Genomic DNA, 12,763 nt, shown 5'->3' with positions numbered 1-12,763 from the left:
GTGTTTGTTTCCTTTTTCTAAATATTAGTCATGAGTAACCGTTTACATTTACAGTGGTATTATAGAGCTTAGTATACTCATACAAGGAAATGGCAACCAGATTTTTTCCCAATGACCAGCTCCAAGCTGTAGGTAGAAAGCAAAGATAGATTATGTGTCTGAAATGTATATGTTTAAAAGGAGTTTGAGAAGCAATCTTAAAGAACAGAACTATGCCAGTACAGAATCACCATTCAGAAGTGAGTAAGAGACGACACGACTTTACAAAAACAGTGTTTCAATTGCAAAGACGTAGACACAGTGAGGCATACAGCTGAGAGATGTTTATCTGTTACTCTATAAATTGAGAGTGACATTTGGAAGTAATGAAGTACTTACTTGGGAATTTATAATAATTGGTGTGTTGCCATTCAAGATTATTCTTATCCTGTTGCGTAGACATTGATTGACAATAATTCACTAAACATTCTTCACATTTAAATCTTGTATCTTATCTGTATGAGATTTACTGATTATGGTTATAATAATATGAAGGCATGCTATCTGCACAATATTTGTAGTTAATTTTTTTCTTTATGCTACCTGTAATTCATTGGTGAAGAAATTTGACTTTGATTTTGTTAATACTGAACACAACTTTTAATATGAGGATTACAACAAAAATCCAAGGCATGATATAATTGAATTTTTTATTGCATATTAACAGCAATATGTTGAGTATGGATTTTTTTTAATGCTTTAATAAGAAGTTAAAATTCACAATATGGATGAGTTCTGAAGAAGACAGTACTAGAAACTATAAAATCTGGCAGAAAGGAAGAAAACAGAAGGAAAGAAAGAAATATAAAGGCAGCAATATAAGAACAGATAAAGGGATAAGGAAAGGAACTAGAAGTAGGACTAAAGATGTGTAAGATGAAAAAAAAAAAGTAAAGAAAAAGTCGAAGAAAAGTAAAGAAACTGGAGTGGAGTATAGGGAGGAACAGGAGACCAGAACAGTTGTCCAGAGCGGGGGAGATCATTGTGGAGGAGAGATGGTGGAAGTCAGGTGAGACAGTGATAGACCTAGGAGGAGAAAACCAGGCAGGTTTGCAACTGAGAAGAATCTGGGCATGATGCTCAAAAGAAAAACCTCAAAGCTCAAAGAAAGGGAAGGCATGGTAGCCTTGAGGCCATGATTGCAGAACCAGGAACTGGCTTCTGCATCCTGAGCTGCTGATGGTTCTTCACTGAATGCCCAAGAACAGTGACAGCCCTGTAATATATGTCCCCACTGTGATGATATAGATATCTCCAGGCTTTTTATTCTAAGTGCTCTACCTAGGTAGGGAGAATAGAAAATTAATTTTTATACATTTCTCTAAAATCTTTCATTGTCCAAGTCTTCTGCGTGTGTGTTTTTTTCACACTTCCTTTTGCTGTCCTGTCACCGAGAGCATCACTGACATTTCTTGCCCATTGGGAGCTTTTTTTCTAATACACTTTGACATTCAGAAAACTAATGGAAAATTTCATGAACTTAGGGGGCAGATTTTCAGACGCCATGGGTTCTATACACAAAGAGGGTATTTACTTATAACTTGGCTTCACTTGTTACAAGCACACAGGAAAGGTGATCTCAGACACTTTTGCCTTTGAAGCAGGAAGTATGAAAATGAAAAACAACCGTGCTTTATGAAATTGCTATTCCAGAGAGGGAGTATTTGGCAAGCAGACTGTACTCCATAGAAGGCTTTCACCTGAAAAAAAAATATTGTCTTTTTGTGGTTTGCTACATAACATGTAGCTTTCTTGTAAGTCTTGTACTTGACAACTTAGAGTGTTCAAATATCAACACCTTTTCTTTTTTAAGAACTTACTGCAGTGGGTGCATTTTTTTTTCCCAAATATCACAATAGCAAACAGGATACAGAGTCCGGTTTCTGTTACTGTTTTCTTAATAGCAACAGTAAGTCATCATAAAACCACAAGAAGATAAGCAGAAAATTCTTTTGTGCTTTAAAAAGACAAGTCATCTATATAGCCTTGCTGTGAGCAGAAGTGTGTGTGAGAGAGAGAAATGGAACTGGAAACACGTGTAAATAACAGCATGAAATCGTTAATGGGTCAGTTTATGCAGCTGAACTTCTTCACTTTGGATCTTTAACTTGCATGACCATGAAAGCTTCAAACACAGCTATTGCATAATTCTGTTTAGCACAGCATGTTTTGCAGTGCCCTCTGATGGTTATTTCAGTACAGGATGACTATTACCGCTGCCAGCTAATGGTACAGGTGTTCGCCGCGATGCTGGCTGTAGCTGTTGAGGCATCACCTTACAGTCAGTCCCCTGTCATGAATCATCGACTGATATTGCAGGCAGGATGCTCAGAACACCGTCACCAATTTCTCTCTCCTGAGCAAAGTGAGTCATTTCATTAGCTGGTGGTAATAGTATATTTAGCTAAATCCTGTGCTTTTGTATCCGGGTATTAGTAAAATTTACTGGTTTAGCCTCCTACAATTTTAATCAGACAAATTTGGGGCACATTTCTATAATGTCAATTACTAAAATACCATCATTTAACCGGTGATTGGATTTAACTTAATTAAACACAATATATAAATCTTTAAGATTTTTCTTACTTAGCCTCCAAAGAAATATGTTAAAAAATACTGAGACGTGTATCTGTAGTCATGGTAATCCAGCATACCTGTCTTGAGGTACAAGTGGTGCCTAATTTAGGCATCCGTTCTCTCTCCCAAGCTTTCTTAAAAAGGGACAAATCTGGCTTCCCATTCTTCTTCCTTCTCTCTCCAAGGCTTCTGGGCCAGTCATGAACCCTTGGGCCTGTCCTTGCTGTGTGACAGCTGTGTTGACCAGGTGACATTTCAGAAACCTCGTCCTTCTTTTGGGCCACACTGTTGATGTGCCGTTGTAGACACATGGCCTAGCTGTTACGCTGTCTCATTTTGTAAGTTTGGTACTCAAATTGCCTTTGTAGCAAGCCACAAAAAATAGCATATGGTCATCCAGGTGCTGATGTTGTACTCATGTGGCCCTTTTGGTAAGAACTGGCCAATGGTTAATTGAATGATGGTTCAATGGCCTCAACGGCAGCAAGGCTGGCTGGCCAGGATGCAGTCCCACACTTCTCAGCGTGGTCAGGTCTAGGGGCTGAGTCCAGCCTCAGGATGTGTATGCAGAATTATACATGCACCAGTAGAGACCACCATCTCCCGGGGGAATACTCAGTCCTGTGAGTTTCTTACCCTAGAAACAGCTCCAGGCTCCTTCTAATGGAATAAGAGGCTACAGTAATGATTTCATAGATCTAATGGACATGTTTTCCTTTTCTAACCATGTCTGCTCCTCTGGCCCACACTTCAGTTGTTTGTACCTAACTACTGTTTGGGCAGTAGGGTTGGGGATTTTTGCAAAGAGGAAATAAATGCCACTAAAGAGTTTCTCCTGTAAGCGAAAGAGCAGTCATCTCAGAGCAGAGATGACTGGCCCCCCTGCCAGTGTTGATCAAGGTGTGAACTAAGATTTGTCAGGGATTGACTTTGAAAGGAGTGCGTGGTATCAGTTCCTCTTAAGTGTCAGTGCCTGCTGCTGGACTTTGACTAGAAAACAAATTATCATTGTAAAATAGTGTGTGCCCTGGAATGTCCATTTGCAAACGCTCTGTTAGTTTACTTGCTTTAATTTGATAGTTAAATAATCATCCCAGCATTGCATGATGGGCCCACACAGATCTGAGTTAGTTCCTTCGTGAGGCTGATGCGAAGAGATCCCTGATTAAATACTGGCATTACAGTGCAACACACCTGTTCTGGGCTGATCCTAAGCATTTTTCTCTGTTGCCTGAGGAGGAGGCTTCTCAAAGGATTACAGTAACACTTTTTGACAAGCTTATACAGGGTGGAGTTTCCACGTAATGACAGGGCTCATTTGATGATCTCTCAGTAATGCATTCTTTTTATTTTTGCTGTCAACATTTATTACTGTAAAAGCAATGACTGTTACACAGCTGGTCCAACTTGTCCACATTTAAGTAACAGTAGGTCTCTCGTCGTGTTTATTTTCGTAGTTATGCAACACTAGCGCTCCTGCTCTCAGATGAGACTTCAAGGTGGAATTGAAATACTCACAATTTCTTGAAAAACTTTATTCCTACAAATCCAAATTAAAACCTTCAATTCACTTTAAACCATGCCTGCTGAAACACTATGTATAAGAGACATACTTAAGAATGTTTAAACTTGAAAAATTGTTGTAATCAGTCTCACTGAAGATAAGGTAGAAAAATGTAGACCTGCAAAGTCGCCATCTTTGCTCTCTGATCTTAGATGACATCTCTTCTTCCTAGATGCAGCTACAGCATGAGAAAAAATTTTGTTTCCTAACTAATATCTGGATGGAGATTTTAAAAATATGTTTAAAAAAAGAAAAAGCCAAAAAAAACCCACAACACTCCAAAACAGCAACATAAATTCACCTTCTTTTCACTGCCTCAGCTATTTGTAGAAATATGCTTGTATGTCTGTCCCAGAACTGTCTTGTACTAGGCAGAGATTTGCTGGCCAAGTGTTATTTTTGTAACTTTGAAGTAAGGAAAATGTATTGCTGTGTCTTCCTCGTCTTCTGCCTCTCTGCTGTCAAATGTCAGGGATTTAGGGATTTCCTTTTTTTTTTTGCCATGATGATATAACAGTTCTAGCTTCCAACACCTTTTCTCTTTCCTCTTCCAAAGATGTACTTCACAGCCACAAAGGAAACTCGAGGAAGAGAACTCAGTCCTTGTGAATACTCTCCTAATCTGTGATGTTTGTCTTTTCCTCCTTCAGATCAGTTGCTTTTCTCCACTATTTACTTGCAGTTGTGCTTTCCAGTTAGAGGATGGCCTAAATATTTCTATCAGACGTGCAGTAGACCTCTGCGATTTCTGTTTAGGCACTGAATTAAAATCAGTAGAAGTTAGGCGTTTGAATACCTTTGATAATCTGCATTCCATCTAACACTGTCATGTGTATCATGGTATATAGTATTTGCACAACAGGAGGCTATGAGAATAAATACATGAAATTCATTAAATTCCAAAGCACAAAACATTACGGTGATGACAGCCATCTAACGGAGATTCTCATGTAACCTCTCAAAAATCCAATTAGCACGTTTACTAATTATTACTAGTTATAACTAATTAAACTACAGTAATCAAAATTTATTTGAATAAATTTTCCTATTTTGTATTTGTATTATGAGAGCACCCCAAAGCTTCGGTGATTGGTTTCCCATTGTGCACTTCACTGTACTAACACGCCAGCAAGTATGATTGCTGTCTTCAGGAGTTTATGGGCTATTTTGAACTTAGACCAAACATGAAGCAATGACAGTGCAAAGAAAGAAGATGAAATGAAAATATCTTCAGTTCAGATGGGTTTTCAGCCGTGTATGTTGATGGCTGCAGCCACTGACTATTAGCTTAGTTTCTCTTAAGAAACTTCAGCTTTCTCAGCGTGCAGCCCAGATTGGTAGAAGTTTTAGTAGGACTGTCTGGATGATTTTCCATGGCAAGTAACTGCAGAACTGCTTCTGGAAGGTTTTGGTTTTGCTTTCTTTCATATCATTTGAGGTAATTCCCAAAAATCAGTATCTGGAACTGGGCTTTGAGCCTTTGATATAAACTGGCAGGATTCTGCCCCTCTCCCCCTGTTCAGTCCTGCCTCCCCACCTCTGGTTCTGCTTCATATTCATCGTTCTTGTATGCCTAACACGTTTTGTGTACACTTTTTAATTCTACATATTCCTCATCATGTATGTTTAAGTTATACAATGTGCAAGTCTGTCATCTCTAGTGAATCAAATTAATGCTTTTATTGCACTGGTTTGTTTGGACAAAGGGGTGTTTCTCTTTAACGCTCCCATGAATAGCCTAAAGCACTTGCAGTTTTTAATTTCAGGAGTGGTTCGGTGAAATGAACCATCTTTCAGATAAGCATTCAGCAGTTGTAAATACACTTCTTTTTGTCTTTCTTGTAACAGCCATTTACTCATTGATGCTCTGAGAAATGTCTTCTGCTCATGATAATCTTATGTAGTTGTTTTATCTGGTTTTACTTCAGAGTAAAACTAATCCCAAAGAGCAATGGGGTGTAACACATCTCTCTGAGACAGATCAGGTACAAAACTGATACCTGGGGTTAAATCATTAAATCCTGTCTTCACAAGCAACAACAACAAAAAGCACAGAAGTTCCAAGGCTGACTTTTCCAGCTAAATATCCCATCCAAGAAGCCGACTTTTTGTGTCCTGTGTATTTTTTCCCCCCTATATAATCTGCAGGAAAAAAAGGAGATTGCTGTTCTAAGTGCAATCAGGAGTCCAACTTTTCCTTCATACCGATTCTGAAAATTCCTTCTATTTGGTGCTTCAAAGGTAGCTTTATGAAATTATGTAGGGAATAATTACTGGAGAGGGAACATACATACTTTTCGCTACATGCTGAGCTCTGATAGCATAGAGGAAGCATCCATGTAGGCTGACAAGACCCTTTTTCCTTTTAACTTTAAAGATTTAAATCCTTTCTGCTCCATCATGCACTTCAAGCTCTTTCCATTGTTTGCTTCCATTGTACCAACTCTCTTTACCTCACCTCTTTGCTCTTTGTTCCCCAATGTTCCTCTGCCATTGCACCCTTTCTCCCTTCCTTCCTGTTTCCTTCCACCTCACTTTCCTCATGGTACACTGTCAGAGGGATGGGCTTTTCTCTTCACCACTGATCTCTTGGCTTGCAGGGTGCATCCTTGCTATTTTTTTTGTCTTTATTTGTCTGTTCAGATCTTACATTCATCAAGAAACAGTTGAGGCCTACTGCCTTATTAGAATCAGATCATATAATTTTATCCAAAGGTAGAATTTAGACATGCAAAAATACTTGTATGAGCAAAAAAAAATTTTAATTGTTGATTTCACTGGATTTGTTTGGTATCTAAATCATTCCCAATTGCCTGGATTTTCTTTTGTTGAACACCAAATAAAACTTTCATGGCTTGTGCAAGAGCAGCTAAAAGAATCTAGATCCAAATGAATGAAATTCATATCAAGGGTGAATTCTGTGTTTTATTCTATATTTTTTTATTATGTAAACTTGTTATATGTGTGCAGATTTCTCCTGCAGCAGACAAGTAGAATTTACTTTTACCATGATTCATTTTAACAAATAATACAGAGATGACACTGTTTGAACTAGAAGCCAAGCTCGTGTGACAAAGCCAAGTCTGATCTCTCATGCAATATTGCATTCATTTCAAAACAGATGTGACAAAAACACGAATTTGATCATGTTCCAATTCAGTACAAGTTCAAATATAAAGTTGTATTGTTCCTTTTCAGCCTTTGTTCTGGATTCATGTTATGTTTTTCATACTCTAGTAAGAAACAACCAGGTAGCTATTTCAACATTTAATTAATACATAAAATATTTTGTTCTATGGACATTTTCATTAAAATCTAAAATTAGTACTTAAAATTTCTTGAGGGAACTTTTTACCTTCAAGGAGCAAAACCCCTGTGATTCAGATGGTTTACGTTAACACCATCCTTTGGTCACTGCTGTGGATCTCAGAACTGCTGAGTGTAATTCCTCTTTCTGATGTAGGCTTTTTCAGTGAACTGGGGTAAGATGTCTGTTCACATCTTGGTTTCTTGAAAACGGAAGATGGCCATTTTGCATGCATTGCAAAAGTAACAGGGAGTTGCGTTTATAGATGCTCAGTAGATACAGCAATTTATGTAGGGTTTAAGAAGATAGTTGTCAGCTACCTCATGTTTTGTTAATGGACAACACATATGACATTTTAAAATTAATTTTTAGTAGTATTGCTATTCTTTTTTTTCCTTCATGTCTTTGTTAGGTAGCAATGAAAGATTAATTGCAAAATATTTTGTTCTGCTTTTCCTATGAACATTGTCTCTTCTATTTTATTGCTTTCTAGTAGATTTGAGTCATCTTCATACTTTGTATGGTTCTCTAGAGGAAGTGAAGACTAAAATAATGAACTGCACTACAAAAAGAACTGCAGCATCTATTGTTAAAATTTGTCCAAGGTGTAACTCTGAACGAGAGAATATTATAAATTTGCCATAATCACCATAGATGTGGCTATTCCTATAGAGTGTGAGCAATGTTAGCAAAACACAGAAATAGCACACACACACAAAAAAAAAAAAAAAAAAAAAAAAAACATATGATTGATTACATCTGCTTTTCAGCTGAAGAAATCTGGATTCCAGTGCTGTTTAGTTTAGCTACAGATTTTTTTTTTCTTAGATCTGTTTCACTAGGAACAGTATTATTTCTATGTGGTGTAAAGCTCGGTGGCATGGTCATTTACTTCTAGATGTGGCTTACATATTTCTTTGAAGACCAGGCAGTCATGCATAGCAATTCTTCGCATTCCTGACATCTTTTTCATAATCCAGTTGTAGGACGATGATAACTGTGATGAATGGGGAGGAAACAAATATATTTTTTTGAGATGTCCAGAATTCATATTTATATTCTTGTTGTAGAATCTATAGCGTCAGTATTTTTTGAAGGTGTCATCCAGATTATGTAATTTAAACCAATTTCAAAAATTGCTCAGTAAGGATCCTTGTAGGTAAATGAATCCTGCACTCATCACAAGTAACCTTTAATAACTTCCTTGAGTAGACCATTTGTATAATGTGAAATAAAACTCAGTACTCAATTTCATACAAGTCTTGATTTAGTATATATTTTTGGAGTTATTTTTAACAATTTTTACATTTTTAACATTTAGTTTTATGTTAATTGCTAGCAATCTTTGGCAAAGGAAAGAGCCTATAGTTGCTTCTGATCTTTCAGTTGTCCCTCCAGCATCGATCCCACAGACTTGTGGGATCTTTGACATGAAGTTATGGTAATGTATGAAGCTGCAAAACATGAAAGCTAAATAGGTTCTCTCCAAAACAAGTCTTAATATTTTTTAAATGCTTGTCCTCTCACAGAATGCCTGAAGTCATTATCTTTCAAGAGGTTGGTTTGAGAAGTTAGTTTTGTTTCTTACCATTTTAAGATAAACTTACAGTATGCTTATGGAAAGTTTCAGTATAGACAGTACAAAAGTTTTTTTTTTTTTTTTTATGTTGCATTCCATCTGTAGGAAGAGTTGGGAAAACTTCTGTGGGTTCAAGAAGCTTTCCTCACTTTTGGATATTGTAAAAATCAGAGCTGTTCGATTATTTCAACATCCCCTCTTCCAGAAATTGAATATTGATGTAGGTAGTTTATGCTGGCGTGTTTAAGTTAATCCTTGAAGGCATTCCATGAACATAGCACATAAAGCTTATCAAAGTCCAGAGAAGCCAAAGGGGGATGGGTTATTGGTGGTTATTGTCCTTGTTACGTTTTGCAAGAATTACTTCTCATGTTTTAGCTCTGCTGAACAAAGTGATGGTTTCTCTATCTTCTGTGAATGAAATTTAGGAGACACTGATTGTAGAATAATCTTGGGTCCTGTTTCTATAAGGAAGAAGAGTTTCCTCTAAAAAGATCTTGTTACTTTCCAGCTGGAGGTTGTATACCTTTTCCTGCAATTTGTCCTTTCCTCTTGTGGTTGCATGCAACTTCAGAACTTTTTAACCACTAATACGCTAGAGTTTTGTTTGAGGAACATCTTGGCATGGTTGCATGACATGGCAGTAACAGTTAACATATGCTCCTTCCACTTACAATCGAGTTTTTGCCAAAGAGTGAGGTTTCTGGAATAAAATTGATCAGTTTGCAAAATGATTCCTTTAAGTGGAACAAGCCTTGCAGATCACTAGGAATATTATCATAATGCTTCAAAAAGCAGTAGGTAGTAGGTTTTCATTTCTATGAAACCCCAGCCTAAGCGCTGTGTTGCTGGTAACTCCGGGTGACAGCGCTGAGCCCACCAGCAGTCTCACAGCTAAATCTTATTGATTTTTGTAGGGACCACTGCAGCCTCTGCAGGGCTCTAGGAGGATTATAGGATGTGAGAAGAGTAAGCACAGAGCAGCTGACGTTGTCTGTGGCTGCAGCAGCAGAGTATGGAGCTAAGGATTGTATACTTTGCTTTATCAGATAGTGCCCCAGTGCTTTTCAGCTTTCAGGGATATCCACTTCCTGATCCTCCACTGTACGGGTGACGCCTCACTTTGCCATTAGAATATTTTTCATAAACTCTTACTTTCTGTGCTGTGATCGTTAATAAGATATTTTGCTAGGTTTGCTGGCTTGAAGTTGGCATACTAACCTCATTTTTCTCGTTTGCCTGCATCTTTACATGTGAGACACTTCAGAGCAGGACTTGTTACTGTCCCATCCTCATAGAGTATTCAGTACGATATGAATTGAGACCTCTGGATGATGTTTAATAGTATTGGCCCTGGATGGGTCCTGCTGACTGTTTTTACCAGGGAAGGTCCTGGGAGCAGGTCTCCTCTCGCAGCATTACCTCCTGTCAGTTGAAGTAGATGATAAATTAAAATCCAGCCTTGTCCTCTAAACCGTGATCTGTCCTTCCACACTACAAGGCCGTCCAAACGGTCAGCTGCAGGAGTGACGTCCCTGTGAGACCTTCCCCAGTGCTGGGCCACACGTGCCACTCCAGTGTCCCCTGTCCTGCTCTGGCAGGTTGGATTCTCCGTGCGTGGCTGGTGCAGGAGAAGGCCTTCAGCTGCTCCCGGCCTCTGCCCAGGCCACGGTAAAGGTGGCAGGACAAAGAGCTTTGGTGCCAGGTCCAGCCCTTGGGCCGGGGCTTGGACACGCTGAACCATAGCATGGCAATTGAAATGTAGCCTTAGGTAAGTTGTAATTTTTTTTTCTTTTTTAAAGCTAAGGTTGCCCTTGAGGCATTTCTTCATTTTTTCTTGTAGCAATAGCTAGATAAGTAAGGCAGTCAAATATATTTTTTTATAGTTTTATTAAGTCATTGAGGGTAGAGAATGCTGGTGAACAGAGATGTAAGATATGCGTCATGATGGTCACCATGTACTGATAGTTTTCATTTTCTTTTCTATTCCTTTCTTTTTTCTTTTTTTTTTTTTTTTTAGGATGAACGTGAAGCCAGAGAAAATGTGAAAAGAGAGCAGGATGAAGCATACCGCATATCACTCGAAGCTGACAGAGCGAAGGTGTGTGACTGGTGAATTGATTGCATGAATGTCAAAATGTGAATCTTTCTGTGACTGGTGAAATCTCTCTGGTGCATCACTTCAGTTCTGCTTTTTAAGATGAGACCATTGCAGAAGGAGCCATAAGTGGTTATCAAATGGCACTAGATACATTCACAAGATTTGACTACACCTTTTTGCTAAAGCAGTACTGACCCTATGTAATAATAGAAACTGTCAATGGAATGATAGGAAAAGATCACTTAGTAAATATCTTATTTCTAATATTAGTTTCTAAGTCACAATTAGTGATCATTATCAGAAGTTTCTAGGCTGGGTGAACCGTGGGTCTAACCATATTTGGAATCTTTTACAAAATAGAAATTCAAGACATTTCAAAGTATATGTAACTAATTATGTTAATGTGGTAAATTCTTGAGGACAAAAGTTGAGTTCATATAAGTTTCCATTAACAAGCTTCATAAGAACTATGAAGGTTTTATTCACGTGACTTTGTATTGTGCAAATGCGTCAGTCATCCATGAACCATTCCTGTTCCAACAGAAAAGTTGGGAAGTTAATTTGCTTTCATATAGCTTAATGCACACTATTAGACAGATCTGTGGAAAGTGAAGTGAGTACATGTGTATTTATTATTTGTTTCTGTTTATTAGAGAGAAGCACAAGAGAGAGAAATGGCAGAGCAGTTTCGCTTGGAACAGATTCGGAAAGAACAGGAGGAAGAACGTGAGGTGGGATGTTTTACCTTTTCTAACAACTTTTTGGATTCATGAGGCTTCTGCAGGTTGCAGCTTTTGTTCAACGTACATTGTAACTAATTCAAAGTATACTTTTCATGTGAACGCCAAATCAGTATTTTTATTAATTTATTACGATATATATATAACAATATAATGCATCTAAATAATTTTCACCTTCACTTAGTTTTTCTTTTCTATCATCTGGGTATGAATTACAGCCAGATATGAGATAGGCCTACCTACAAAATATCTGTGAAATAAGCTTCATAAATAGTGGAATCTTCGGGAGTCTCAAATCTTGTGTCTGAAGGCACTGCTTTTGAAAATATAATGCCATGGAGCCCTTTCATTTTTCCAGGAAGTAGCACAAAGCCTAACTGCAATTCTGACCAAACAAGTTGTCAAGTCTTATTTGGGAGACAAAAGGCTTTTAAAAATTTTTTTGAAGAAATCAAAACAAACTAACAAAAAAAGTCTAGAAAATGGAATCAATGGTACATTTTAAAATGTCTAAACAATCTTCTACAGAATCTTCCTTAGATTGAAAATTGTGTTTAAACAAACTCTTGAGGTCTCTAGGCCTATATAAAAATATAGAAATCATATGCTGTTGAAGAGTGCTTGCTGTTCCTCAAACCCTGTTACTTTGTAGATTCTCTCATTTTTGTAGATTCTGCAGGCCCCAATGCCTGCCAGAGAGAGCTCCTGCAGCCTCTTGATGGATCTAGGCTGGCTCCTGTCCTAGCTGTGTATCACTGTAGGCGTAAATAATCATGTACATGAATTTACAGTGGCTTCCTGTTTTTCACCTCCTGACAAATACGTAATACGGTTTAAAAGAGAAGAAAAAAGGCTG

The 12,763-nt window shown here is 37.8% G+C and overlaps 1 protein-coding gene across 4 annotated transcripts in view; it reads left to right on the top strand.

Annotated features, from left to right (window-relative positions):
* FAF1 (Fas associated factor 1) overlaps positions 1-12,763 on the top strand; it is a 164,917-nt gene that overhangs the window by 133,215 nt on the left and 18,939 nt on the right. For all 4 annotated transcript variants that reach the window (XM_048061903.2, XM_048061902.2, XM_067001861.1 and 1 more), the window contains 2 exons: positions 11,087-11,167; positions 11,821-11,898. In XM_048061903.2, coding sequence (XP_047917860.1) covers positions 11,087-11,167; positions 11,821-11,898 — 159 coding nt within the window. The remainder of the gene's footprint in view (positions 1-11,086; positions 11,168-11,820; positions 11,899-12,763) is intronic.

Source organism: Anser cygnoides, chromosome 8 (assembly GCF_040182565.1).
Source record: "Anser cygnoides isolate HZ-2024a breed goose chromosome 8, Taihu_goose_T2T_genome, whole genome shotgun sequence".
In the NCBI taxonomy this organism is placed as follows: Eukaryota; Metazoa; Chordata; class Aves; order Anseriformes; family Anatidae; genus Anser; species Anser cygnoides.
Note: the sequence above shows the minus strand (reverse complement) of the source record. Positions and strands in the feature narration are given on the sequence as shown.